The sequence below is a fragment of the Canis lupus genome, chromosome 16 (genome assembly GCF_048164855.1).
Source record: "Canis lupus baileyi chromosome 16, mCanLup2.hap1, whole genome shotgun sequence".
In the NCBI taxonomy this organism is placed as follows: domain Eukaryota; kingdom Metazoa; phylum Chordata; class Mammalia; order Carnivora; family Canidae; genus Canis; species Canis lupus.
Genome location: NC_132853.1, coordinates 4,657,827 through 4,685,093, shown reverse-complemented (window position 1 = coordinate 4,685,093; position 27,267 = coordinate 4,657,827). Strand labels below are relative to the sequence as shown.

At 43.7% G+C, this 27,267-nt stretch overlaps 1 protein-coding gene across 2 annotated transcripts; it reads right to left on the bottom strand.

The window, feature by feature from the left end:
* Nucleotides 1–1,035: 1,035 nt before the first annotated feature.
* ZBTB34 (zinc finger and BTB domain containing 34) lies at nt 1,036–26,348 on the bottom strand. Of its 2 annotated transcripts, none has more exons than XM_072777966.1 (2): nt 26,260–26,348; nt 1,036–7,601 (listed from the first exon to the last, which is right to left on the bottom strand). In XM_072777966.1, the coding sequence occupies exon 2, from the start codon at nt 7,589–7,591 to the stop codon at nt 6,077–6,079; it is 1,515 nt and encodes a 504-aa protein (XP_072634067.1). In that variant the 5' UTR covers nt 7,592–7,601; nt 26,260–26,348; the 3' UTR covers nt 1,036–6,076. The 2 variants fall into 2 exon arrangements, with proteins under 2 accessions (XP_072634067.1, XP_072634066.1); XM_072777965.1 differs by lacking the exon at nt 26,260–26,348 and adding an exon at nt 7,713–7,890.
* Between the last annotated feature and the right edge of the window lie 919 nt (nt 26,349–27,267).

The window sequence follows — 27,267 nt, the reverse complement described above, 5'->3', positions numbered from 1 at the left end:
AGAGTCCACCACCATCATTTTATAGATAAACTGGGATTCAAGAGGGTGAGGGACCTGCTTAAGATCATGGTCAGGCACAGGCATGGCTGGAAGCCGGACCTCCAGACTTGAAGTTGATGCATTCTCCATCGCGCCCTTGAGTGCTTCGGGCATTCCCCTCCACCCCCCATCCCCAGCTAGTCCCAGAAGCTGGTCCCTACTTGGAGCTTTCACACTGAGGGCCATCTCACTGCCCACCTGATGGAAGAGGAGCCCTGCTGAGAAGGGAGGCCTTGTTTTACAGTAAAGTAGCAAGGAGCGAGGCAGCTCCAGCAGACTAGGAGCCAAATTTAATCCCAGCCTGTTTCCCAGCCACGATGCCCTGCTCAAACCTCCCAGAATACATGCATTTGCTCATTCGTTAAATCCTTACTGGTGCAGTGCCAGGTCTTGTGCTAAGGATATACAGGTGAGGGAGACAGTCCTGGATCCCTGCTGTTAAGAAGCTTACAGGTTAGAGGGAGACACATTGACCAAAGAATCCCACTCATCAGTATACAACTACCAACTGAAATACGCGTTGGGTAAAGGGACCTGCTGCTGCTGTAGGCAAGGGCTCCCAGGCAGAAAAGGCCTCCGCTGAAGTCTGAAGTCAAGTTAACTGGCTAATGGGGAGAAGACAGTTGGAGATGGCAGACACAATGCAGCGTACGGCTCTGTGCTTTGTGGCAGGTGTGAACACGGCACATTCAAGGGACCCAAGGGGGGTGCTTCTGCAGGCCAGTGAGGACCTGGGTCACCAGCGATTCATTCTAGGGGAGAATGGCAGCACACGGGAGTCCCTGACAATCGGTCTTCGCCACAGTAGAGAGAGGTATATGGAAATACACCTGCTTCTTTCTCGCCTTCCCAGCACCATGGTGGCACAAGGGCTTCTTATGAAATCCTCACCTCTCAAAAGCAGCGGTTACAGAAATTATGACACGGCAGACCTCTGTAGAGCCAGTGGAGCTCACAGAGGCCAGGGGGGCAAACACAGAGGGAAGCCATAGCACATTTGCTCTAGCAGCATTTTTATTTACAAACAGCAATTTCCATTGACTTTATACCATAAAAAAGCCATTTACAAGCAAGAAACAAGAATTCAGAACAAAATTAAGCAGCACTGAAATATTCATGTCACAAATCTAAAACAAAATGAATACAAGAGTAAAATATCATTTGAATAAATAGTCTTAAATTCATGCTATAAAATAATCCTTAATGGCAAGTTACTAGTTGATACAGCATCCGCTTAGCTAGCTTCATTTACTTCATATGGTGATGAAGTGTGGGCTTGTGAGGTTACCAGTTTATATTGCAAGATAATGACACTGTGTTAAGTCATTCAAATTGCTCAACCATTTATAACGGAAAAAAATGTTAGCCCTACTAATAAAAGTGGTGAGAGAGATGGTTTTCACATTAGGAAAATGGTCATTCTCAAAGAAACCAGGTAAGTTTACCTCTTACTATAGTCAGGGCAGCAACCAAAGGCTTGGGCAGCAAGTCCAAAGGTTGAATTCACAGCATACTTGTCACTGAGGGGCAGCAAGAGGTCTGGTTACTGAATCTGCGGCAGGGCTCCTCCAGGACTTGATCAAGAACTACAGTAGCCCTGTCTGTGCCAGGCCCAGAGGGGAACCAGGGAAAACAAGGTCCTCTTCCGGGCCAAGAAGTCGAGCACTGGGCAGAAACAGTGGAAACACTCTGGCACTTACTGAAGAAGACATACGTGACGTGTGACAACCATTACAAATTTGGAACAATGTGAATGACTCTTCTGAACCTTCAGTTCAGTTGCACTGAGTAATATGAAATCTATGATTTATGAACTAGTTTCATATAAAGAATTTACATAATTCCCCAATACTTTCATATATAAAATTTAATAAATAACCCTGACCAGTCTAGAAGCACCATTCAAGGGGCATGTGCCCTTGGAAAATAGTTTAGGTGTTGCATATTTGAGTCCCTTTCAGTGGAGGCTTCACAGGAAACCATTACAGAATTTAACAATAACATAGACAACAACAAAAATCACAGTAACTAATAGAAAAAGTTGTTAAAATAAAATACATTGATTTCTTTAAAGTAAAGCTCATTCACGTAGATGATTCCCACCCCCCACCCCCCCACCCCAGCCCTTGTTTTGTGTTCCTGCAGGTTCTTCCTAGAGTCTAGGCTGGAAAAATAAAAGTAAAAACAAAAACACACGCAAAAATATGCAGGCCTATGGTCTGGGCTAAGGGAAAAACAAAGACTTGGTTATAACTGCTATCATGAGAAAAGACATCTACTCATGCTCTGGAAGCTGGAAAATTATCAATTTAGTTCTACAGTATATTCTGCTTAACAGTGAACCGACAGTATCCTTTCTGCTGTTAAACATGCATACACACACACACACGCACGCACGCACACACACACGCAAACGAACCAAAAAAACAAAACTACAAAGGCAGAGCCAATTGGGAGGCTTTCCACTGACCAAAAAAATTAACTTGTCTTCATATGCTGTATTTACAAATATAATTTCTAAATGTATTTACAGCTTTAGTAGAAATTAGAGGGGAGAGAACGGATTAGAATGAAAATAACTGTTTAAAACCACAAACATTAGTAAAAGTATAAAATTCTTTGTTTTCACAGTTTGTAGTAACAGGTGAAACACCCAGAGGAAAGGACGCCGTCACTGTCTTCACATTGTCTACGTATTGGAAAAGGTAGCTCAAGAAGAGACTCAATTATGAACAGACCTATATGAATTCAGGATATGTTCTGCCGTAAAAGATTTCTTCACATATCACTTCTATCTTAATTGACTTTTGCATTTGTTATAAATGAAACATCTAACCTAAAACTGTACAGAGATAGGGACTTTGCTTTCCAAAAAGACTTGCTCTAAGGAGTTACACAGCGTACTTCGTCTGCGGAGACGTGAAGGGACCTTTAGGGAGAGAATGTTTCTGTTCTGTGGCCATGTTAATCCTCCTGGCACATCCTCATGTGACAAGGCACAATTAATTGCTGCTGCCCGATCTGAATGGAGTTAACCTTTCACCCGCCACGCACCCTGAGAAGCACGACGGTGTGCTCACTCAGAGAGGCCGTCCAGCTCTGCGCTGGCCTACGCGCTGCCTCCTCGAAGCCCTGTGGAACCTTACAGTACTGGGTTATGGCTTGAGAATTCATTCTTAACACTGCTAGCAGTGGAAAGGGTAAAGTGTTAGCAACATGAATGGGAGGCAAGTGGAACTTGCCAATGTGGAATCATGGTTATTAGAGAGAAACTCAATCAATTTTCTGCCCCTTTAACAGTCCCATTACAATGTTTGAACCTGAACTGTACAATCAAAGCAATGTATATTTTTGTCAAAGACAATTTTGGATAAGTCACTCTTTGGTAAACTCAAACCAGTTAAACAAATTGACAAATACAAAGAACTCCATGTAAATAAGGTTAAAACTGACACGGTGACAAGAACCAGGATATTCGAGGTACCTGCCCCAAGTGCTCTCTCCTCCTGACTTGTCTCATCTATCACAGAATGCTCTGGAGACCTCTCAGAAGCCTCCAAGCCTGAGTGAAAAAGGAGGTTCCTTCCCTGAGCCTGACCTCGCATGTCCTTGATTTGGGCATTTCTTGTCACAAACTTAATTTGTATCACCACACAAATTTTTTGCATTTAATTCTTCAAAAGAAAAATCAAAACCAAACTTTTTCATGTAAAGAAAAAAAATTACAAACATTTACCTGAAACCCCAGAACATATTTAAGTGGGTAAACACTTGGGGTCCAGCCTCCCCTTGAGGCACGCGGCTTTGACAGGAGTTGAGCAAGTGCTTCAGGGAGAGAACGCACCCCTTACTTAGGCAGTTTGACAGGAGAAGGCATACTTATATACCCGATTTAGCAAAAAGCTGCTCCTCGGGAGCAGCAGGATTAGAGTGTAATCTGTACGTAGTAACACTGATGTGTAGCGCAGCAGTTCACACGTGAACAGATAGATCCTGTGTGCTAAAGAGATGCTACCGCACAGCTACTACCCCCGGGGGCTATCACACACAAGGGCCTGAATGATTTTCTTTTCTCAAAATAACAAAACAAAGCAAAATCCTCCCCCAAAACACCCTGCCCCCACCCCAGACCCCCACCATTCTTGGTATTTTAAGAGCCAAAAAAGCATGGAAAACCAGCAAACGTCTGTTTTTGTATTCTTATAACTCCTAGCCTCTGAGGTGGGTCTTTTTGTGTCTGTTTTTCTTTTTGGTGTTTGTGCTGTTCCCCTGTGGAGACATACTAGCTGCAAATTGCAGAGTCGAGATTCTCAAGTAGAGTCTGGAGTGCTGACATCCTGTGGGGAGCCCTGCAGCACAAACTCATCATCCAATTGCTTACGAATTCCCTGTGTCAGAGTATACAGTACCAGAGCCATCTCGTAAAGCCCGTTTTTGTTTACTAGAAGCACACGGGTAAACAAAATAGAGAACTGAAGACATGTCCTAAAGTACTAATAAAACATTATTCAAATAGGACTCAGGTATGTTTTCATACAGTAATGTGTTTGCCAGCACATGCTTTTGAGGTCTCTTTTCAAGCTATAACGCAAGAGAGGAAAAAAAATTGTAAATCACTATTACCATTAGATTTCACATTTTCTACAACTATACTGACCTAAAAGATATGGAACATAAAAATAGCACCACGTGACCAAAAAAATGGTGACACACAGATTTGGTGACACACAGAGTATCTTAGAGGGCCTTTTGACTGTTGGTTTCTTTAAGCAGGAAACACTGAGAGTGGGGGAGCCACTGAGGCTCTCGTTAGCACACACAATACTAAGATATATTGCTTGCAATTCCCATAGAGTATATCTTTACAAAAAGTACAAATTCCAAGTTCTGCAGTTTCCCTGGGAACTGCACATAGAAAAAGTTGCTGTGCACCTGAACTAGCTGTTTGAAAAAGAGAGAGAGAGAGAGAGAGAGAGAGAGAGAGAGAGAGAGAAAGAAACAACCCACAACACTGCTTGGAGAATTTTGTAGACGGAACTACAAATCCCTTTCCCTTAGTGCGAGTACTAACTCATGGTAGAGTGATTCGATTTAGTTACCTGGTATGTATGTTTCTACAGTACGGAATGAAGGTAGATTCGTAGGCCAGTAAAAACATTGAAAACCACTGCTCCTTTGGGGTTGGCTAATATAACACTACAATATGTAAAAAGGTCAGCACCACGGGTCATCCAGCTTACTGACTGGACAACGAACAAAAATTCCAAACGGTTTCCAACTAGAGTTGAATACATTTTATGGCATTTGGTTTATGTACTTGTTATGAAGCAGAGCTACGAACACTGTGATTTGCTTTGCTTGCTTTTGGACACAATGATTAATATATATGAAAACCTATTAACATTCTTTTGTTAGGGGAAATAAAGGGACAAATCCCTAACATCGGGTAGGGACGAGACAGAGTCAAAAGCCCTGTTCACATTGTATTAAATTATATATTCCTCTTACATTCACCTCAACCAGAATAAAATCAAATTTGAGAATGTATATATACTATATATATAATAATCGCTTTATTATATATATATATAAATTGTCTAACTACCCCCTAAAAGTAATTTTAAATTAGAAAAGGTTACCCATTTGTATCAGCTGACGGCATCCTAGTCCCTCTCCGTGGAAATGCACTGTTGCCAGTGCGCACATCGAGAGAGTATGCCTCTTGGCAGAGAATGTAGGGTCAACCAGTTGGCAGAGCTAAATCACTGGCAGATTTTGGATTAAGAGTTCAGCCAAAGAGGAATACTGTCAGCCTGTGTTTTCCCTGGATACATTGCCCTTCATGCTTTGAGCTCCTTGGGAGAGGGAGGGCAGGGGAAAGGATAAACACAAAGAAGTGTTCCTTCCAGAAACCTTAGAAAAACTGCCAAGAGACCGAGAGATTTCCAGATGGTTGGGAAAACCAAAGATTACAACAAAGCAAATCACAAATATGCATTGATTAATGTGCTTTGTTTGGGTGCATTTCGTTACCATCTTAATCAGGAGCATCGGACACTGTGTGTATTTCCATCCGGGAATCTAGGGCCATCTCTGAGGCCGACGCATCATTTTCTAGTTTCTGTTCCATGTACACATCTGTTCTCTCAGGGGACTCGATGCGACTCCTGACTTCAGCTACGCCGGGATGGTTTTTCCGCAGGTGCTGGTTAAGGGTACCTTGGAATGGAAAGCACTTGCCGCAGATCTCACAGCGGAATGGTTTGTCATCGGTGTGGCCCCGGATGTGGTACTCCAGTTGGTCCTTGCGTGTGTACTTCTTCCCGCAGAACTTGCACACAAAGGGGGTGATTCCCATATGGAGCCGCATGTGCCTGTCTAGGCTTCCTTTCTGGTTGAAGGACTTTCCACAGTAAATACAGATCAACCTCTCGTTGTACGGGTACCAGTGCCCTCTTGCACTCCTCTCCCGGGGGCTGCTCTCATACCCGGGGTTATTCATCATCGCTTCGCTATCAGAACCCTGCACCAAGCCCTGCAGATCACTGTGCAGATGGACAGACAAAGCTCGCTTCTGGCGAGCGCGGCCTCCTCGAAAACAGCTCAGCATGGATCTGGACGGGCTGGAGTTACTCAAACTTCCAAAAGCTTCGGACACACCAGTTGGCTGCGAGGCCGCTTGGGAATAGGAGTATGCATGCTGGAGCACAGAACCATAGGACCCCACATTCACTGCTACAACTTGCTCTCCGTCCACCATCTCTGTGTGGTACCCGTCATCCCCCAGGGAGGAGCTGTCAGAACAGCTGGGCCGGTCGGACTTCTCCATCTTCACCTTCACCTCTGTGATCTGGCTCTCCCTCACCAGTAGGTCTCCTTGCTCGTGGTCCCCCTCTATCTGAATCTCATACTCGGACACGCTCCCACTGCTCCCTCGGTCTGAGTGCCCTTCCTCCTGGAGGCGGCTGCGCAAAGCTTTGCTGGGCGTCGTCTCCATCCGAAGATCACTGCTCGTGGTGGGCTGCCGACCCTGAGAGCAATATGGGGGCGAGATCTCAACAGGGTTGGCAAAGAAGCTGCTGTCCTTAACTCCATTACGGCTCTCTGTTGCCTCCTCAGCACCAACAGTAACAGAATCAACATCTCCAACACTGATTTTTGAATGTATGCTCTCCAGGATCTGCGTGCACTTGTCAATGACACACTGCATCTGAAGAAAGCTGGCTGCAGTCAGAAAACTGACAACATCCTTCAGCTGCAAGGACATTCTTCCAGTGTAACAAAATGAAAGCAACTGCTCAAACACATTGGGATTTTTAATCACGGATATTGACAAGCCACTCATGGTACTTAATGCTGAATGGTCCCGGAAATAGGGGGAGCTGGCAGCGAGGACTGCTTTGTGGGCTCGGAATGGCTGACCCTGAATGTGGACAATGATGTCACATAGTTTTCCTTGCAGGCGGAGTTCGTTTAGCTGGCTCAGAACAGTGCTGCTGTACTCGGGCACATCAAACTGAATAAAACTGCTGCTGTCCATTTCTACTGACATGAAGCGTAATCTGCAGAAAGAGAGAGTTTCATAATTCACCAGTGACTCCTCACCAAGTACAAGTGGCATAAACACAAGCTCGCAAAAACACCACCACCACCACTGCAGCTACTGCGCTCACCTCCGAGGGTCAACCTGAGCGTTCTTCCTCTTACTCATTTTCAGTCTTTCACGTCTTGGTTAATTCACCTAAAGTCAGATAACCTAAAAATCAATCAGCCTAGAGCCCCAATGGCCTAACATTCATCTTTATCAAAATCATAACATTATATAGTAGGGCCTTTTCAGCTCACTGAGAATCTGGTATCCTTTTAGGAAACGTATTTCCCTGATATTTCACTTACTGCTGAGGATTTGGAGTACTTTGTAAAAAAAAATACGCAAACTCATCTAAAAATTGTTCTGCCTTACTTGTAGGTTTCCAATTGGTGTTTTTCAAGCAGAGAGCACACTGGACGCACTGTGCTAATGGAGCTAAACTCTTTAGTTTAGAATCTGAGTTGCTGTCCTGATGTGCATTTTTCCCCCTTCGGTTCTGTACACCTTTATATCCTTTTGGGTAGGCAGCTGACTCTTCCAGCAAAGAGTCTTAGAGTGATGGACATATCACCATTCACCAGTGCTCATAGCCTGGGCATACCTAGGAAAGGCCGGCAGCCCTTGCCAAGAACCCACAGCACTGAAGCACTCACAACCCAGAAAGGGTATACAGCCCAGGCTGCACTCTAACCAAAACACAACAAAATCAGATCTAACAATTATATTTTAGTGTTTAAAATGCAACCAAGAGAAATTTAAGCACCTTCTGAATAAGCACAGAATCAAAGAGAAAGTCAAAAAGGAATAAAACTATTTAGTAAAAAAGAAAACTCTGGGGTGCCTGGGTGGCTCGGTTGTTTAAGCATCTGCCTTCAGCTCAAGTCAAGATCCTGGAGTCCAGGATTGAGCCCCACATTGGGCTCCCTGCTCAGTGGGGAATGTTTCTCCCTCTCCCTCTGCTCCTCCCCCCCAACTTGTTCTCTCTCTCTCAAATAAATAAAATGAGAGAAAGAAAGAAAGAAAGAAAGAAAGAAAGAAAGAAAGAAAGAAAGAAAGGAAGGAAGGAAGGAAGGAAGGAAGGAAGGAAGGAAGGAAGGAAGGAAGGAAGGAAGGAGAAAAAGAAAGAAAGAAAGAAAGAAAGAAAGAAAGAAAGAAAGAAAGAAAGAAAGAAAGAAAGAAAGAAAGAAAGAGAAAGAAAGAAGAAAGAGAGAGAGAGAGAGAAAGAAAAAACTCATATCAAATCTGTAGCAAGAAGGGCTTAGGAGTAAAGTTTACTTATATCTTCAACTTACTTGAGAATGAATCCAAAAAAAGAGATGAACAGATAGGTGATAAAGCAAACATAGTAATGTGTTAACAAGCATAGTGTGTATGATGGGTGTATTCAGGTGTTTACTGTAAAATCTAACTTTTCTATATATTTGAAATTTTTCGAAATATTGAGGATTTTGAAACAACAAATTTTAACAGGGTAAGTCAGTGCTTTAGATGTTTTTATTATTAAACAACAAAGTATAAAAATAAATGAAATCATCGAAGAGGTCAGAAAAGAAACAATCAAACCCAAAGAAAGCAAAAAGTTATTAATATAGAACAGCATAATCGCAGAGAAAATTTTTAAAATTATAAGACACAACAACGTGCAATTAAATCTGACTCTTGAGCAGCCCCAGTGGCCCAGCGGTTTAGCGCCGCCTTCAGCCCGGGGTGTGATCCTGGAGACCCGGGATTGAGTCCCACGTGGGGCTCCTGCACGGAGCCTGCTTCTCCCTCTGCCTGTCTCTCTCTCTCTGTGTCATGAATAAATAAATAAAATCTTTTAAAAATAAAAAAATAAAATAAATAAATATATCTGACTCTTGTAGCAAAGGATCAACCAGTTAGTGTGACTAGATTACACCAGAATTTTTTTTATCATGTCAGAATTTGAGTTAAAACATTTTAGTTAAGGAGGAATACTGTGCCCTTATTTATCCTAGATTTATGACTGAAATCAATTTGAAATCTGTATGGAATGGACATATTTTTAGAATAACATAAATTGGCAGAATTAAATAAAAAACAGAAGTGCCAAAGCATAAGTGATCTTCAGGCCGTTCACACTGTTTTAGATGCATGTTAAAACATTTAAGGCATCTTAAAAAAAAAAAAAATTTAAAGCATCTCAATTTATATGGCCTAAATCTGATACCAGAAGATGGCGAACAGGATAAAGAAGACGAATGCCAACTTTACCTAAGTAAATATATTTTAAAGTCCTGAAGGAAGTACTAGGAAATATAACCTATTAAAAGAATAATATACTGTGACCAAATGTAAGGATGGCTACATGTTAGGAAATATATAAATATAATCTGCCACAGCAGTAAATCAAAGGAGAAAAACCATATGGCCAAATCAAAACTACACCAAATGTGGATTTTAGAAAGTGAAATGCCTTTTCAAAGTAAGAGAAAAATAGGAAGAGAATATTTTCTTAATATAATAAACAGTACCTACTGCAAATCAATGGCAACATCATCCTTAGAAAGGAAACATTGTATCTGCATTTCCCAAACTGTATTTAGTAGCACACAAGCCCATGCACTAGACTCAATATCCCAACCTCCTAGAGATTAAACAATATATTAGCATAATAACCCACCTGAAAAGTCCTGCAAACAAGAATTCTATTTAACTCAGCTGTTTGCACACTCATTTAAGCATGTAACTCTTCTCTCAAGGTACACATGTAAATATTCCCAAGAATTAGTGTTCCCTGGTGCGTACTCTGGTAAATACTTTCATAGTGGCATTCCCATTTAGTCCCCGGGAGGACACAGGTTGTCTCCCCATCTCTTCTCTTACTTAACATTGTTCTGGAAGTTCTAGCCAAAGCCACAGACAAGAGAAAATTAAGACACAGAGCCATTAGAAGAGAGGAGGTAAAATTACTATTCAAGGCAGATAGGATTATTTACACAGAAAACACAAGGTACTCACTGGAACAAATCTGTTTAGAAGCAGGAACTAGCAAATGGAGCATTTCAAAAATTATTGTACATAAAAAACCAGTTAGGTAAGATAACGACAAGTACAACCGACAATAGTAACAGAAGCTATAAATACCAGGAGGATTAAAAAAAAAATAGGATCTACAAGAAGAAAACTAACACTTTATAAGGACAAAACCATGTATAAGTGAAGATACATATTACACTTCTGAAAGATCCGATAAACTGTGGACACTCTCCCTCCAAATTAAGTTATGACTATAATGCAACCCAATGAAGTACTTAGTAAGTTCACAAAATGATTTTGAAATTCATCTAGAATGCTGCTGTCCAACAGAAATATAGCACCAACCATATGTGTAATGTTTTCTAGCAGCTGCATTGTTTAATAACAAAAAATTAAAATTTTATACATTTTTACTTAACCTATTTAAAACATTATCAACATATAATCAATGTTAGAAAGTTATTTTATTATAATTTTTTTTATTTTAAAGATTTTTATTTATTTATTCATGAGAGACACTGACTAAAGCAGAGACATAGGCAGAGGGAAAAGCAGGCTCCCTGTGGGGAGCCTGTTGCAGGACTCGATCCTAGGACCCCAGGATCACGATCTGAGCTGAAGGCAGATGCTCAACCACTGACCGCCACCTACATGTCCCAACGTTAGGAAATTATTTTTTTTTAAACACAGCCTTTATTTATTTTTTAAATTTTTATTTATTTATGATAGTCACAGAGAGAGAGAGAGAGAGAGAGAGAGAGAGAGAGGCAGAGAGAGAAGCAGGCTCCATGCACCGGGAGCCTGATGTGGGATTCGATCTCAGGTCTCCAGGATGGCGCCCTGGGCCAAAGGCAGGCGCTAAACCACTGCGCCACCCAGGGATCCCCGTTAGGAAATTATTAATGAGACATCTCATATTCTTTTTTCATACTAACTCTTTGAAATCTGATGTGTATTTTACATTTATAGCACATCTTAATTTGGAATAACCACATTTCAAGTGTTCACTAGCCATATGTGGCCAGTGGCTACCACACTGGACAGTGAAGATCTAGAAGAATAAATACTAAAGACAATTTAGAAAAAAAAAAACAAAAACAGCCAAACATAAAGATATCAAAATGTATGACCGCATAATTCATTCCCTCTAAGTCGGTCTTCTATGTGCCAGGCACTAGGGGTTCAGGTGGGCTATCATTCTCTTGTTAAAAAATATGACAAGAGCTAGGAGATCTTTTATAATGGAGGGTGGGGAGGTGCTGTAGGAGAATGGTCCTGTTCTCCAGACAGACAGAATGCCACACACCAAGAGACGAGAGCCTGAGCAGGAAGGAAAGAAGCATTAGAGAACTCCGGTACAGTTGGGACAATGAGGAAGGCAGAGGACACAGGCCTCAGGGGGCCATCAAGGCAGATGGAAGGCAGACCAGGATGGGCCCTGTGGGCCATTTCCAATCAGTGAGAAAGGAAGAATTTTTGAAATAGATGCTGCTTGGATAATATGAATATGTAATAATAAAGTTAGATCCCTTTTCCACCACAGACCAAGATACCTTCTAGAGAAGGTCTTACTAAGCACACAAAGACAGATACCAGAGGAAAAAACAGAGTTTTAGCCACAGAAGAACTTTGATACAACTAAATAAATGGCTTTTGACCAACAAATGAACAAAAGTTACAAGAAATACAACATATATGGCAAAGAAATATAAAACTTTTACAAATCAATAAAAGCAAATATAACAATTGAAAAATGGGCAAAGGCTATGAACAGATGCTTCAAAAGAAATTAAAATAGTCTTGAAACATAAAGTGCTTAAAAACATCAACAAACAAACAAAAATTAACACGAGACACAATTCTTTCTCAAACTGGCAAGATTCAAACCCAGCTGGCATGGGCAGCCCAGGTGGCTCAGCAGTTTAGAGCCACCTTCAGCCCAGGGCCTGATCCTGGAGACCCGGGATCGAGTCCTACATCAGGCTCCCTGCATGGAGCCTGCTTCTCCCTCTGCCTGTGTCTCTGCCTCTCTCTCTCTCTCTCTCTCTCTCTCTCTCATGAAAAAAATAAAATAAAATAAAATAAAAAAATAAAATAAAATAAAATAAAATAAAATAAAATAAAATAAAATAAAATAAAATAAAATAAAAATAAATAAAATAAAATAAAATAAAATAAAATAAAATAAAATAAAATAAAATAAAATAAAATAAAAATAAATAAAATAAAATAAAATAAAATAAAATAAAATAAAATAAAATAAAATAAAATAAAATAAAATAAAATAAAAAATACCTTAAAATCCCTGTCAAATGATAATTTGACAGACACTGCTGGTGGGTTGTAAAATGGGCAAATACTCTGGAGGGCATTTTAGTGACGTCCACTGAAATTACAAATGCATGTCCCCCTAGGACCAAGGAACTTTAGCCCTTGCAATTTACTACAGCACTGGACAAAACAAAAGATTCAGAACAACTAGATGCTCATCAAGAGGAGCATGGCTAATAACTTATGGAACGGCCATACTTAAGATCATTATACAACCAGTAAAAACAAATAAGGAAGCTCTTTTCATACTGACATGATATAATCACCATGGTATACTGCTGAAGGAAAAGGGTGAGGTGCAGAACGGTATACGTGTTGTTTGTATAAAGCACCATGAAAACACACACACACACACTGCTGTGTCAATATGCAGACTATTTCTGGAATGATGCACAAAAACAAATAATCTCTACTGCCTCTGGGATGGGGCCAAGGTAGCTGGAAGTCCTACTAGCTTTCAATGAATCTTTTTAGACACACTTCTAAACTATCTGAATATGTAATTAAAAATAAGTAACATTTAAAAAAAAATTCAGGATGCTTCAGCCCCAGTTTTTGTTTAAGATTTTATTTATTTGAGAGAGAGAAAGAGAAAAAGAGCATGAGAAGGAGAGAGAAAAGCAGACTCCCTGCTGAGCAGGAAGCCCAAGGCAGGGTTCCACCCTAGGAACCGGAGATCATGACCTGAGCTGGGGTTAGCTGCTTAACCAACTGAGCCACCCAGGTGCCCCCGTCATCCAGTTTTTTAAAGGTCAGAAAAGATCATAATAAAATTGTCAGAGGCACGAATCTGGAGTCAGATCTGGGTTGAAATGGCACCTGCTTTCCACTTGTAAATCTTGGGTGAGGTACTTCATAAACTTTCCAAGTCTCAGTTTTCTTATCTTGAAAATGGGAATAACAGTCACTGCCTTGTGGCTTGTTATAAAATACAAGTAGGCAGAACTATAAAGCACTAGGGGTGCAGTCAGTTAAGCATCCAACTCTTGGTTTTGGATCCTGAGAGCAAGCCTCCCCCTTCAGGCTCAACAAAGAGTCTACTTGGGACTCTGTCCCTCTCCCTCTGCCCTTCCCGAGCACACACGTATACATGCATGCACACATGCCCACTCTCTCCCTCTCTCAAATCAATCAATCTTTTTTTAAAAAATTTTTTATCGGAGTTCAATTTGCCTACATTTAGCATAACACCCAGTGCTCATCCCGCCAAGTGCCCCCCTCAATGCCCATCACCCAGTCATCCCAACCCCCTGTCCACCTCCCTTTCCACTACCTCTTGTTCATTTCCCAGAGTTAGGTGTCTCTCATGTTTTGTCACCCTCACTGATATTTTTACTTCTTTCCCTTATTCCCTTTCACTAATTTTTATATTCCCCAAATTAATGAGACCATATAATGTTTGTCCTTTTCCGTCAATCAGTCAATCTTAATAAAAAGAAGTAGGAAATAGTACAGTGGCTGTTTGGCCCACAGTAATCAAGGTTAGCTGTAGCAGACATTTTTTTAGGGGGACAGCATGGTGTAACAAAGAGAACTGGCTTTGAAGGTAGACTCAGCTACCTTCATGAATCCTGGCTCTGCCACTTCCTGATAATAATAGTACTAATGAACATTTAAACAGCCATGTGGTCTTGGACAAGTTGGTTAACTTTGATTTCCTACCTAGAAAAGGTCTCAAAAGAACTACTGCCCAACACAACTGCTATCATGATTAAATGAGGGAAATTCATGCACTGAATGTATATAAAATCCAACATATAATGAGTACTGACTCTGTGCTAAACATATATATTAATTTGATCCTTTTACCAATTCCATGAAGGAAATACTACGATTGTTCCTATTTTATAGATGAAGAAACTGAGGAAAAGCAGTCAAGACACTGCCAAAGTCCCACATTTAAAAGATGAACTTAGTCTGAGTGGAGAGGTCGTGGTCCTAACTACACCAGACTGCCTTCTAGAAACACAGATACTGCCTGGCATGACACAAAGGTGTGTAAATAGTGGCTTTGGGGATTAAGGGGCAAAAGGAACGTGGGCTTAGGCTTTTGAAAGGTGCAGAGTTCTGGGCAAAAACCAGTAGAAAAGAAAAAACAATGAAGCATTTCTGAAATAGTCTACAACCAACCGAAACTAGCTCTGAGGTGAGGCTTCCTCCTCCTCTGCATGGCTCTTTATCTTCTCAGAAGAAAAGTAGAGAGCTACACTTGAAAGAAAATCACTGGAGAGAAAAACCAAAGGCCATGATTAACACCTAAGAGAGGGATTCCAGTTTTCTGTAAATGAGAAAGGAAGTGCTTCACTCTCTTCTCCTTTACATTAACACCTCCTTCTGGCCGTGACAATGAGATTCAAAGCCCTCTGCCTGAAGCTGCTAATAAGCAACACTCCAGAGCAGGAGGCTTCTAAAAGTCTGACACACAGGGATTTTGCAGGTAACTTCAGTCCTAGGCACGTTACCAAGCTGAATGGAGCAAAAGGCATCATGAATCACAAGTTCTACACCCAATGACCTGATATCAGGTCTAGCGGTCCAGAGGTAAAGCAAGTCGGAACCTCTTCAAGAGACAATCAAGTTCAAACAGGAGCCTCCACTCCTCTAGATCAGCAATTTCCCAACATGGGCTACTCACTGGTTTCTTGAAGGTCTTGATTCCTCCTCTGCACAGAATGTCAGTGGGCCTACACCTAACTTAGATCAACGTTGCATTAATTTGATCTTTAAAACAAAATACATGCACACAAACTTAAATCCTAGTAAAGAAAATAAAAAACGAGTAGCAAAGCTCTTCCCCAGTTCCTATTCCCAAAGATAATCACTGGTAAGAGTTTTCTGTGTTCTTTCAGAGAAAATTACAAACACATATCAGCATAAACTGTTCTACACCCCCTTTTTTATTTAATGTATTTAATACACCTTAAAATCTTTCCACAGCCATAGAAATGTACTTATTTAACCAGGTCCCAATTGATACCCTAAACAGGAAAAAATTTAAATAGCCATGGTATTTCCTCCAAGCTGAAGACTTTGCTAGAATCATGGTTTCATTTCCACTGATCATGCCAATTGTGTCCCAAAGGCGGCAGCAGCTACCCCCACCAACAGCTCATGAAGTCTCTGTTCCCCTCAGAACTGCCAATAATCAGCATTACACTTTTTCAGTTTTGCCAGACTGATCAGTTTAAAATGGCATCTCATGGTTTTAAAGTGCTTTTATTTAATTATAAGTGAGGCTGATCATCTTTTCTCACATTTAATGGCAATTTGTCTAAGTTTGTCTTTGAATTGCCTGTTCATATCCTTTACCTCTATTTGCACTTTTTATTGAATTGTCAGAGCTCTTTGGAAATTAAGGAAATTAGCCTTTTGTCTTATTTGCTGCAAATATTACATTTAATTGCAATCACTAAATGGCATACTGACTGGGAATTTAAATTATTTTCTACTTTTATAGGAAATACTCATTCAGTTTCAATCTTCTGCATGCACAAACCAAAGGGATTTCAAAGATGAATAAGATTCCCAGTCTCACAGTTTGATACAGGCTTAACATAGATTCCTTCCAACTCAGAGAGATGTGGGAATGAAATTCATTCAATTCATAATGCAGAGAAGTGATTTATATATTAGTTTTCTATCTAGACAAAGTTTGCAGCTGCTTCGCAAGACAATAATGAATGTGATTATTCCTCTCACTAAATACAGCAGAATCAGTACTCTTTAACTCAGCAGATTGATCACAGGTCTGTCACATTAACTTAGGCAAGAAGCCATCCCCAAACCAGACATTTCCATTGCTATTTTTGAATTTAAAAGACACACATATATCAGCTGGACATTTTTCTTCAATACCATTAATACTTTTTTTCCATTAATACTTAAGAGTTTTTCTGTTTGTTTGTTTGTTTGTAAAGATTACACTCTGGATAAGAACATGAAATACCTCTAAAAAAACATACACGGTAAGGATGTAGTTGCAGCGGTCTGCTGGAAGGTTCAAGTTGTCAGCTGCTCAACCTCTTCACAGTGTTCTTCTGCTCACTCAACCAATGGACACATACACTTCCTGCTCTGCCAATTTTTTTTAATGGGAGAATATCTGAACACCCCTGGAAGCAGCTTTCACCTCACACACAGCCTCTACCAAGGTCAGCTGATGACACTGCTGTCACTGGTCTCAGCGGGTTCTGGGAAGGACCACCTCTGAGGTGGGCAGTCCTGACACTGGTCCCCTTCATCCACTTCCCTGTGGCCAGCCACCCCTTACCACTAGCCTCAGCAACTGTAAAAGGGGGTCACTGCCACCTCCCACATCCTTTAGACCTCTCCCTTACTTGGAAAAGCCCATTATCACCATCATCATCAATAACTGATATTGACTGAATGTTTGATATGGGCGAGGCATGTCATAAAGGACTTATATGCATTATTTCTCTGAATCCTCTTGCCCTCCCCACAGAGGGAGGTACCCCCCCCATTTTAGAAATGAGGAAACTGAGATTCCAAGAGGCTAACTTTCTCAATACCAGTGCAAAATCTGCCCATCTAGACTTCCTACACTAGAACTCCTGATCCTTGTCTAATTTGCCCGTGGGGAATAGCAGGACCAGAAGTCAGGAAGAGCTGAGGATAAGAAAGCTTGTCCCAGGTTACATTCCTACTCTAGCCTTGTGGCCAGGGAAAGAGACAGGGACAAGTGGTAAACATTCCCCCATTGCTGCATGGGCTCCTACTGCTTCTATGAAGAGGAAGGGGATGGAGAAGGCCAAGTGAGGGGTATTTTATTAATATCCATCAAAATTACAAATGCATGACCCTGTGACTGAACAATGGCAGCTCTAGGAATTTATGACAGCAGCCTCTTCCTAGATCAGAATCTCCAAGAGAGGTAAGGGCTTTGAGCAGAAAAAAAAAAAAAAAAGGTCCCAGGTGGCCCTGCAGCTAAGATACAGTATGCCCTTCATCTGCATACTTCTCCCCATCCGAGCTGCTGACCCTGGCTGATTCCAACTCCTTAAACACCTATCTTCATGTTACAGACTCAATTAATTAGAAACCACTAGTCTGAGGCTCAAGTAACTGGTCTTTTTGGTGTTTAAAGGTGGAAGTCACAGAGCAGATGCTACTTTAGCCCAAGTTCAACAAAATTCTAAGCAGCACTGAGACTGGTGTTCCAAAGCCAGAGCAGACTGCGACCCAGGGCTGATCAAGCACCGAGGACAGCAGCGAGAACAACAGGCCAGCGCAGACCAGGGGCAGGCCAGAATCACGAGGAATAGAGAAGGAGCAGGTTCAGGAAGAACACGGACCCAAGCCGGGGAGTGAAGGCAGACCGGGTGACCAGAGAAGGGGGGAGGTCGCCACAATGAGGCACTCTGTGCACGAGCCACGGGGGAGGGCCACACTGTACAACCTGTGTCCAGGTCAGCCTGCGATGCTCCACCCACAGACCTGAAGTCAGGAGACGGGTCCTAGGGATAAACATGCATGCATACTCTGAAAAGAAAACTAAAATCTGATGCAAGACCATACTCAACGAGGCTTAGTTAGCAAAGCTGCTTGAAATCTCTTCAAGATCCCACCCAAAAAAGCTACAGAATGTCTCACCACACCCATGCGTGTGTGGACAGGACAAGACCCTGTTCTGAAATCCAATAAACATGGGAAAATTACCCCTAATCAGGGTTTCAAAGCTCACTAACAAATGCATTTTACCTAAAGGAGGTTTATTTTTTTTTTTTTTTTAAGATTTTATTTATTTGAGGGAAAGTGAAAGTGAGAGACATCACAGAGCAAGAGGGAGAAGCAGACAGCTGCTGAGCAGAGGGCCTATGCGGGGCTCAATCCCATGACCCTGGGACCACTACCCGACTAAAAGCAGATGCTCAACCGACTGAGCCACCCAGGCTCCCCTTAAGGAGCTTTAAGAATAAAAAGGTCACTTTGCAAAGACAGCAAAGTAACAGTCTCTAGTAGACCGGACTGATCCTGACAGGGGTGTGAACAGATACACCAGTTAATCATACTTTGCTCCTCCTTTCACCCTGCTCCTTCCACTGAGTTTGAGCAAAAGATTGAAAAGGTAATGACTGCCCTCACACCAAACAACCCCAGAGGCTCACAGGAAAGAAAGAGCGGGTAAGGGAAGCAACATGAGTTTTCAAAGGTGTTGCCTATTCACTGATTTCTTAGCACCAGGGAATGGAAAGAGGGTCCTGGTATGTTCTTATGACAGTACTTTTATAAGACTTGATTATCATCAAAAATTAACTGAAAAAAAGTATGGATGAATTTATTTATAATAATGAAATAAAGGTCTTTCCAAGCATGACAGAAATCCCGGAAGCCACAAAGGGCAAAATGAAGACATCTGACAACAAAGAACTGAAAAATATCCTTTGCAAAAACCAGAAGTGAATGACATACCAAGGAAAAATACACATGCATCTGACAATGGGCTACTTTCCAAATTCCTTAATTTATATTGCCAATCAATCAGATTGGGATGACACAGAAAATCCTACGGAAGAAGGGGCAAAGGAATTAACATTTCATAGAAAAAGAAAAGACAAATAGCAACAAAACACATGAAAAGATGTTTAGCTTCATTCATGACTAAACACATGTGAATTTAGGGAAAGAAAAAATGAGCCACCAGTTGTGACCCATCAGATTTTTTTTTTTTTTTACTTTTTTTTTTTTGACCCATCAGATTTGCACATATTTAAAAAGAACTGGCAAGTGTAATCCTGAGGGATAACCTGGTCAGATCAATCAGCATGCAAAAGCACAAGGCATTTATTATTTGGTCCACCATCAATTGCTAAGAATTGATCCTACAAATAGATAGCCCTTATAAAAGTATGTTAGGACACATGTTAACGAGGAGGCCCACTAAGCATTTTTATTTGCTGTAGCAAAAAAATAGAGAGAAAGAGAGAGAAAAGGGGAACTTCAAAATTCCATCAAGAGGAGACTGGCTCAGGGACGCCTGGGTGGCTCAGCAGTTGAGCGTCTGCCTTCTGCTCAGGACGTGATCCTGGGGTCCAGGATCAAGCCCCACATCGGGCTCCTTGTGGGGAGCTTGCTTCTCCCTCTGCCTGTGTCTCTGCCTCTTTCTCTCTGTATCTCTCATGAATAAATAAATAAAATCTTAAAAAAAAGAGAGAGAGAGAGAGAGAGAGAGAGAGAGAGACTCGCTCAAAAAAACAACAAAAATCAACAATGAAACCCTACACAGCCATTGAAAGGACAGATAGATCAATTATGCTTCATTATAAAAGGGTTCTAGTATTTAGCCCAAACCAGCATGATACGGAACAATATGTATGCATATATGGAATTCTTTTCATGTATTTTTCTTGAGAGAATAAATATCCACTGCTGTATCAACTCTGGAAAGAATCACATGAAACTATAAAAGTCGGTGACTTTGGGAATGAGGACTAAGGACTGGGAGGGGGAAGGGAAACAGGCTTCACTTTATACTTCTTGAATGTTCTACCACATAGCTGTATTATTCTCACCAAAAGTATTTTTAAGATATGTGTAAGAGTCTTCCTAAAAATATATAATTTTGTAAACCAAACAATCTAGAGAAAGGCTGCAAGTGGATAACGAGTGTATCAAGTAGACAATTTAGAGAGGCAGAAACAAAGAACTATGAGGAGCAATGACAAGACTGATCACTTTTGACCAAAAGAGATTTTTTTAAAAATCAAAATAGAACAAAGGAAAGCTTCCTGGTGTTAGTAATAGGTAAACACGGCTCTGCATTTTAAGTAGAACAGAAAGGAATGTCAGGAGCGGGGAATAAAGGAGGGAAACATGTGGTGTCTGGAGGAGTGGCTGGGGCTCAGGTTCCAGGGGTGACGGGGCAAAGAGGAGAACCACCATCAGAACGTGGAGGGCCTTGAATACTAGATGAGAAAACTCCAAATCAATTCTGGCAGCCACCGACCTGAACATGAGTCCAAAGAAGGATTCAATAGGACCTGGAGACTGCAGGACGCTACCCATGCTAGGAGGCAAGTGAGTTCAGCCTCAGACAAGGGGTGTCTGGGTTGCCCACTGGGCACCTGTGTAGAGCTGTCTGACGGGTAGTAAGAGGTTGCGGGTGTGTGTGTGGGGTGCTGTTCAGAAACATCAGATGCCGATTTGGGAGTAATCAAACGATTGTACCGAGCACTGATCTGGTAAAATGCGAGAGAAGAGAGAAAAAAGCTTAGCTGAGAGCAGCAGAGTTCTGCTGTCTGCTCCTGTAAGAGAGGTACTGTGACATGGTCACAAGAACAATGTAACACCCACACTTAGCACAACATTTCATCAATAAAATTCGGCATTGTGCCTTTTTTTAAGCTGTAAGGACACTGAACAATGAAAACCAGAGTGGAGACTAGTTACATCTCCCTGCATTGCTAATCCATTCTGAAGAGAGCCTAAAGATGAAAGAAGGGACACTTCAATGCCATCTGGGCAAACATGCACTCGGGCCTTGCAAACCCCTTTACAACATTCTTGGGGAAAGCCCTGGAAGTGTTTCCCCATAAAGACAACTCGAACAGAAGCGCAGGCATAAAATCTAAGCAATCGCCAATGTGCTGCTGAGCACACACCCTCGGCAGTGAGCTGAGGGCAGGGACCGTGTGCCCAGAGCCCAGCATTGTGTCTGGCAGAGAGAGAGGCTCTCAGCACATGTCAGCTGACTCAACCTGAACCAAGCTGGTGGCTCAAAATCCTCAGATGCCACCATCGCTACACCCTCAGCTCTCAACTCCTCCTGCTGACGACCCAATAGGTGTAGGGCCATCCCTTCCAGCAGGCACAATCTAGCAAGGTGGCTCATTCCCATCTAACCCATTAAACACTCTAATTTGCTCTGCTTCGTTTAAAAATACCCAGTGACACTTCTAATAAAAGAAATCAAGGTTACAAATCTGGAAGTCATTTAAGGCACCAGGAGGTACCCATTATTCTCAATCAAGATGCTCACGATTCCAAACCCAGAGCTGCACCTGCTGGATTCTGTCACTTGCTGATACCAGAGCCACAACTCTATGAGGCACTGAAGACCTAGGATCTCTAATTTCCATTCCACACAAAAAGTCATGAAAAAGACCACAGATGGAAGCACTAGGGACAGCAGGCATGGTAACAGCAGTAACAACTATATAAAAATAACTTTTCTAGGTATTTCTGCCTGGGTCTAGATCAAAACTAAACTTGAGCTGTCATGAATTACAATCTAATCCTTTAGAAAGCAGCAGCCGAATAACACCAGGGCTGCATAAAACATTCTGGTGCTGCTAAAACCCAATGCACGAAAAAAATAAATAAAATGGCATTCCGTGATGGATATTCATGAAGCACTCATCCTAATTTAAAAGAAAACAAGTCTAGAGTTCTTACTGCATTAATTCATGTGAGCCTGAAAGAACATTTTTATCCAAACTGTTAGATTTCCTACCAAGGCGTTAACATTCTCCAAGTCTGCTCAGTTACACTAATTCTGAGAGTACAGTTTGGTTTGACAGTGGGGTTTGTCTTCCAGTCTATGAAAAAACATCAGAATCTTCTTCTGAGCTGTCCTGGCGGGGCAGGGATGGCCTCTTTAACCTCACCTGTAATGTTAAGGATTACCAGTTACATTCCTACTGTGAACTCTATGCTAAGTAAGCACTTTACCTATTCACTGAACCTTCATGACAACACTCTGACACAGATAGGGCAACTATCCCCATTCCACAGATAAGGAAACAAACTGAGATGAAGAACTTTTCCCAAGGTCACTAATGACTGTCAGAGCCAGGATTTGAACCTAGATTTGTCAGTCCTGAGTGGGAATTCTTACCTCCTGTAAGACTTTAATCCAGGCACACTGGTGAGATGCAGGGTTTTCACTGGTGCTGGACTCCTACTGATCAACTTTCAGTGAGAAGAAAATTCTCATTTAAGGATGTATCATCACACCGACACAAAGATAGTTAAGGGTTTACACTGTGCTGTACTTTGAGTAGTTTGCAGCCATTTCTTTGCAAGGTGTCCACTATGTCCGAAAACATTTCTTTACCTCTGTCTGTGAAGTGGTCAAATGGAGGTTTCATGAATTCATCCCAAATGAGAAAGGTAGGTTTCAGGTAAAGGAATGAGTAAGCTTTCTTAAGACCAAGAACTCAAAAATGTCAAGAAGTGGCATCTCCTCTGCTTTACTGCTGGCATTTCTGGGGCCCTGAGCCTGGCTGGGAACCTCAAATCCTACCTCTTAGAACAGAAGGGTTAGAAAAGCTCACCTTGAATCACTTTCTTCTGTGAGGTTTTCCATGCCATCAATATCAACCAGAAAATAACCATTAGATATTAAACTGCATTCAGTTGATGACCTTCACTAAGCTAAATTCAGCAGTCAGCTATAAAACACTAAATGGACATAATTAAGAAATTTGAAAAACATGAAGCAGAATTTAAAGTAACGTGAAAACGAATGGAAAGAAAACATAACGATCGTATTCTGGATTCAGGATACGGACATTTTCAACAAGTGCTTCAGCTGAAAGGATCCAGAGACACATAGAAATCCACATCTCATCTCTCCACCTTGATAAATTTATACCTGATGAGCTGGTGGTGGTGATGAAAATGTACTGAGCAGTTAATATGAGTTGCAAACTCTTGCTACCTCCCTTCATATACATTTTTTTTTTCATTTTAAAACTCAGAGCAACCCTATGAGATGGATTTTATTATCTCCACACTATAGAGGAGACAGGCTCTGAGACTTCATACAAATTGCCCGAGTTCACAGAACTAGTAAGTAGCCTTGTTGGGATTCAAACCCAGGCCTGACTCCAAAGTGGCAGTTCTTTCCCCACAGTCTCCAACAGAAGAATTACGTGACTTTTTTCTCTCTCATAATCAAAAGTAAACTTTTTAATCTTCCAAAGATTCATTTTATGCTATGGGTGCTCTAAGAGTGAGAGCCGAAAACATCCACTTTGAATGGCAGCATTGGGCATCAGTGATATATAACAGAGAAAGCTGATAATAACAGACGCCCCCTTTAAAAAGGAGAAGAATCAAATCTTTTTTTTTAAGTGTACCAACAAATATCAGGTGAAGTATCTGAATATCTCTTATAAAAATCTGGCTGCCGTATTAGATACCATCAGAGCTCCACAAGAAGTATTAAGACACAATGCCCTCAAAAAAAAACACCCACTCCAGCTGGGACAAGAACAAGTCCAATAACCAAGGAACACATGCTGAATCCTGAGCTTTAGATTGTGAGTGCCACAAAGGCATGGGGGTAGGGCAGTCAAGGAACACCCTCTGGAGGAAGTATATCTTCAGCAGGGGCTTGAAGGAAGTGAAATGGAGAATTTACACAGAGAAGAAAAAGGAGGCCAGCACTTCAGAAGGGGGGAACAACAGGAGCGAAGCCCTAGAGGCGGTCATAAACTTGCTTCTGCAGAGGACAGATGGGAGAACGAGAAGCAGGGAATAGGTTCAAGTAGGTGAGGAGGGGTCAAACCAAGAAGAGCGGGGGTGGGCAATGGCTGGACCCAGTGTGGCAGACAAGAGGATACTACTCAAGGCCATGGCCTCTTAGCTGATCTCCTAGCCTCCAAGCCAACTCCTTTCCTTTCCTGCAAATTATCACAAACCACCCCTAGTCTCCTGCTGCTTACCACCCCCCCCCCTTTAGAATAGTTTCAACTTTGGCCTAGTGTTAAATTCGTTCAGGAACAAGCTCCAATCGATCTTTCGTCCTATTCCCTTTCCTATAGGAACACTTCTCTACAAGGAGACCGGTCTATTCACTAGCTCCACTGGATCACTGGGCCTGATTCTTCTTTTCCTATCTGAGTCCTACTCATCCTGTAGCAGCCAGCTCAAATCCTACCTCCCCGCTAAGCCTTCCCTGACCACTCAGCCTCTGGTGACCTCCATCTCTCCTTCCTCTTAATTCTACAGCACACAGCCCCGTCTCATCAATCAACTACCTTTTCACAGGTAAAGTCTCAGCACCCAGTGTAAAAGCTGCTTGGAGGCTGTGTGTCTTCCATTGCTTTCCCCTACCACATGGAACAGCATCTTGACATTTAATAATCAAGCAAGCACTCCACTCTTTTTTTGACTTCCTATATTAAGTTTGGCATTAGCATAAAGGAAGGAGGGGGGAGGCGGGGGACTTCTGAAGTCACAGACCAACTAAGAAGCTGTTGCAATAATCCAGATGTGAAGCAAAGAGGGCCTGGACTAAGGAACAAAGAGAAAATGGGCAAATATAAACAACGAGGAAAAAAAAAAAAATCTGCATGCGAAAACTCAGCGGGATGTGACTGATTACTCCTAGGGACAAAAGCAAGGGATGAAATACAATTAAGGTAAGATTTAGAAAAGCTTCTGGGAATCATTCTTAAAGCCTGTCTGAAACCAAGTGTATTAAGTGGCTAAAAAGTCCACATTCGCAAAAAGTCTTCAGTGGAACGGCCCAGTATTTTGCAATCAGGGACAGCCCTTAATTTCAGACACACACACAGAGTGACAGACCCGCAAGGGTCTTTAGAGAGCGAATCTGAAGCCCTCGCTGATCAGATGGGGAAACTGAGGCCCAGCGTGGAAGAGCTTGCAGAAAGCCTCCAGACGGCTCCCCGACTAGTGCCGCCCTGAAGCCCAGCCGAGGAAGACACCGTTTACCCCCGGAGGCCAACCCCAGCCCGGCCCTCCGTAATGGCAGGAGCGGCCGAGGGCGAGATGACCATGGAGACGTCCGGGGCCGAGCAGGGCGCGCCGCCGCCTGTTTACCTGGATGGAGGAAGGCGGTGGCGTGGGGCAGGGGCTCGGCGGCGGCCACCAGCAGGGCCGACCCCGCGGCCCGGACGAGCTCTCCAGGGCACTCGGCCACCCAGCCTCCCCGTACAAAGGGGGCAGCGCCGCTGGGGGCGCGGGGCCCGGCAGCAGGGGATCCCGAGACGCCCGGGGCGGAGGCTGGGGAGCCCGGGGCGGCCCCACCGGCGGCGCCCGGACCCGGGGCCGAGCACTCTTGGCCCCTCCGCGGCGCGCGCCTGTGGCCAGAGCAGGTGCCCGGGCCTCCCGACCCCGCCCGGCCCCGGCCCCGGCCCCGGCCCCGGCCCCGGCCCCGGCCCCAGCCCCGGCCCGCGCCGCCCGCCCACCCGCCGGACTGACCAGGCGCGGAGGCGCCCGCCCCGCCGCGCCCAGAGGGAGCCGGACAGCGGCCGAGGGCTGCCCCCGGCCCCGCCGCCCCACGCCCGCCGCCCCCGACCGGCGCGCCTCACCTGCCGAGAGCGCCGCGCTCACATCGCCCGCCCGCGGCGCCCCCTCCGCCGCCGCCGCCGCCGCCGCCGCCGCCGGCGCCAGGCCCGTCCCCGCCGCTCCGGCTGCCGCCCCAGCCCGCGCCCCCCGCCCCCGGAAGCGGTTCCCGGGCCCGCCCCCTCGGCGCCAGCGCTTCCGGGCAGGCGCGGACAGGGGCGGGGGCGCTGCGGGACTGGCCTGTCGCCCGGCCTGGGCCCCGGGTCCCGCCCCGGCCGCGCCTCGGAGCCTCGCCGCGGACACGTGGGCGAGCGGCGGCCTCGGTGCGGACTCCGCCAGGGAGCGGCGGCGGCCCTCGCCCCGAGGCCTCCAGCCCGCCTTCTCGTCGGCGCCCCCTGCTGGCGGGAGGAGGGCTCCGCAGCGGGGCGCGCCCCGGGTGTCCCCGAGAGGAGTCGCGAGCGCAGGATCCTCGACCCGCCACCGCCGGGGGTGGGGTGTGCCTGCGACCACCCCCGCCTAGCTCTCCCCTTCCGAGACCCGAGACCCCTCAGCGCTTCGGGCGCCTGCCCCTCACCGAGCCGCGCCCGGCGGGACAGCTGAAGGCAGCAGGTAGGGTGCAGTGGGGAGAAGCACCTGCCACATCGGGTCACTTAACGCGTGACCTTGGGCAGATTAGCTCCTCCCTAAAGCAGGAGATAAAAATCCCGAACTATAAAACCCCTGTCGCAGAGTATGCCTCAGAAAAACGTGCATTTCCAGATCCTCGGAGACACCCCCCACCCCCACCCCCACCCCCACCCCCCAGTGTTGACACTCGGCTGGGCTGCGAGTGCGAGCTTGGCCAGCATTTTCCTCTCTGCTTCGGGGGGATTTAGCCCCCTTTGCATTTTGGTGGATTCCTCCGTAGTAGTGGTAGGGGTTTATTTTCCTTCTTCTGACTTTGTGATGAAAATAAACCAGGAGTCAGGATACTAGCTCTTCTTCAAGATACAAAGCTGATACTACCTGATGCTACTTCATCCTTTACAAAGCAG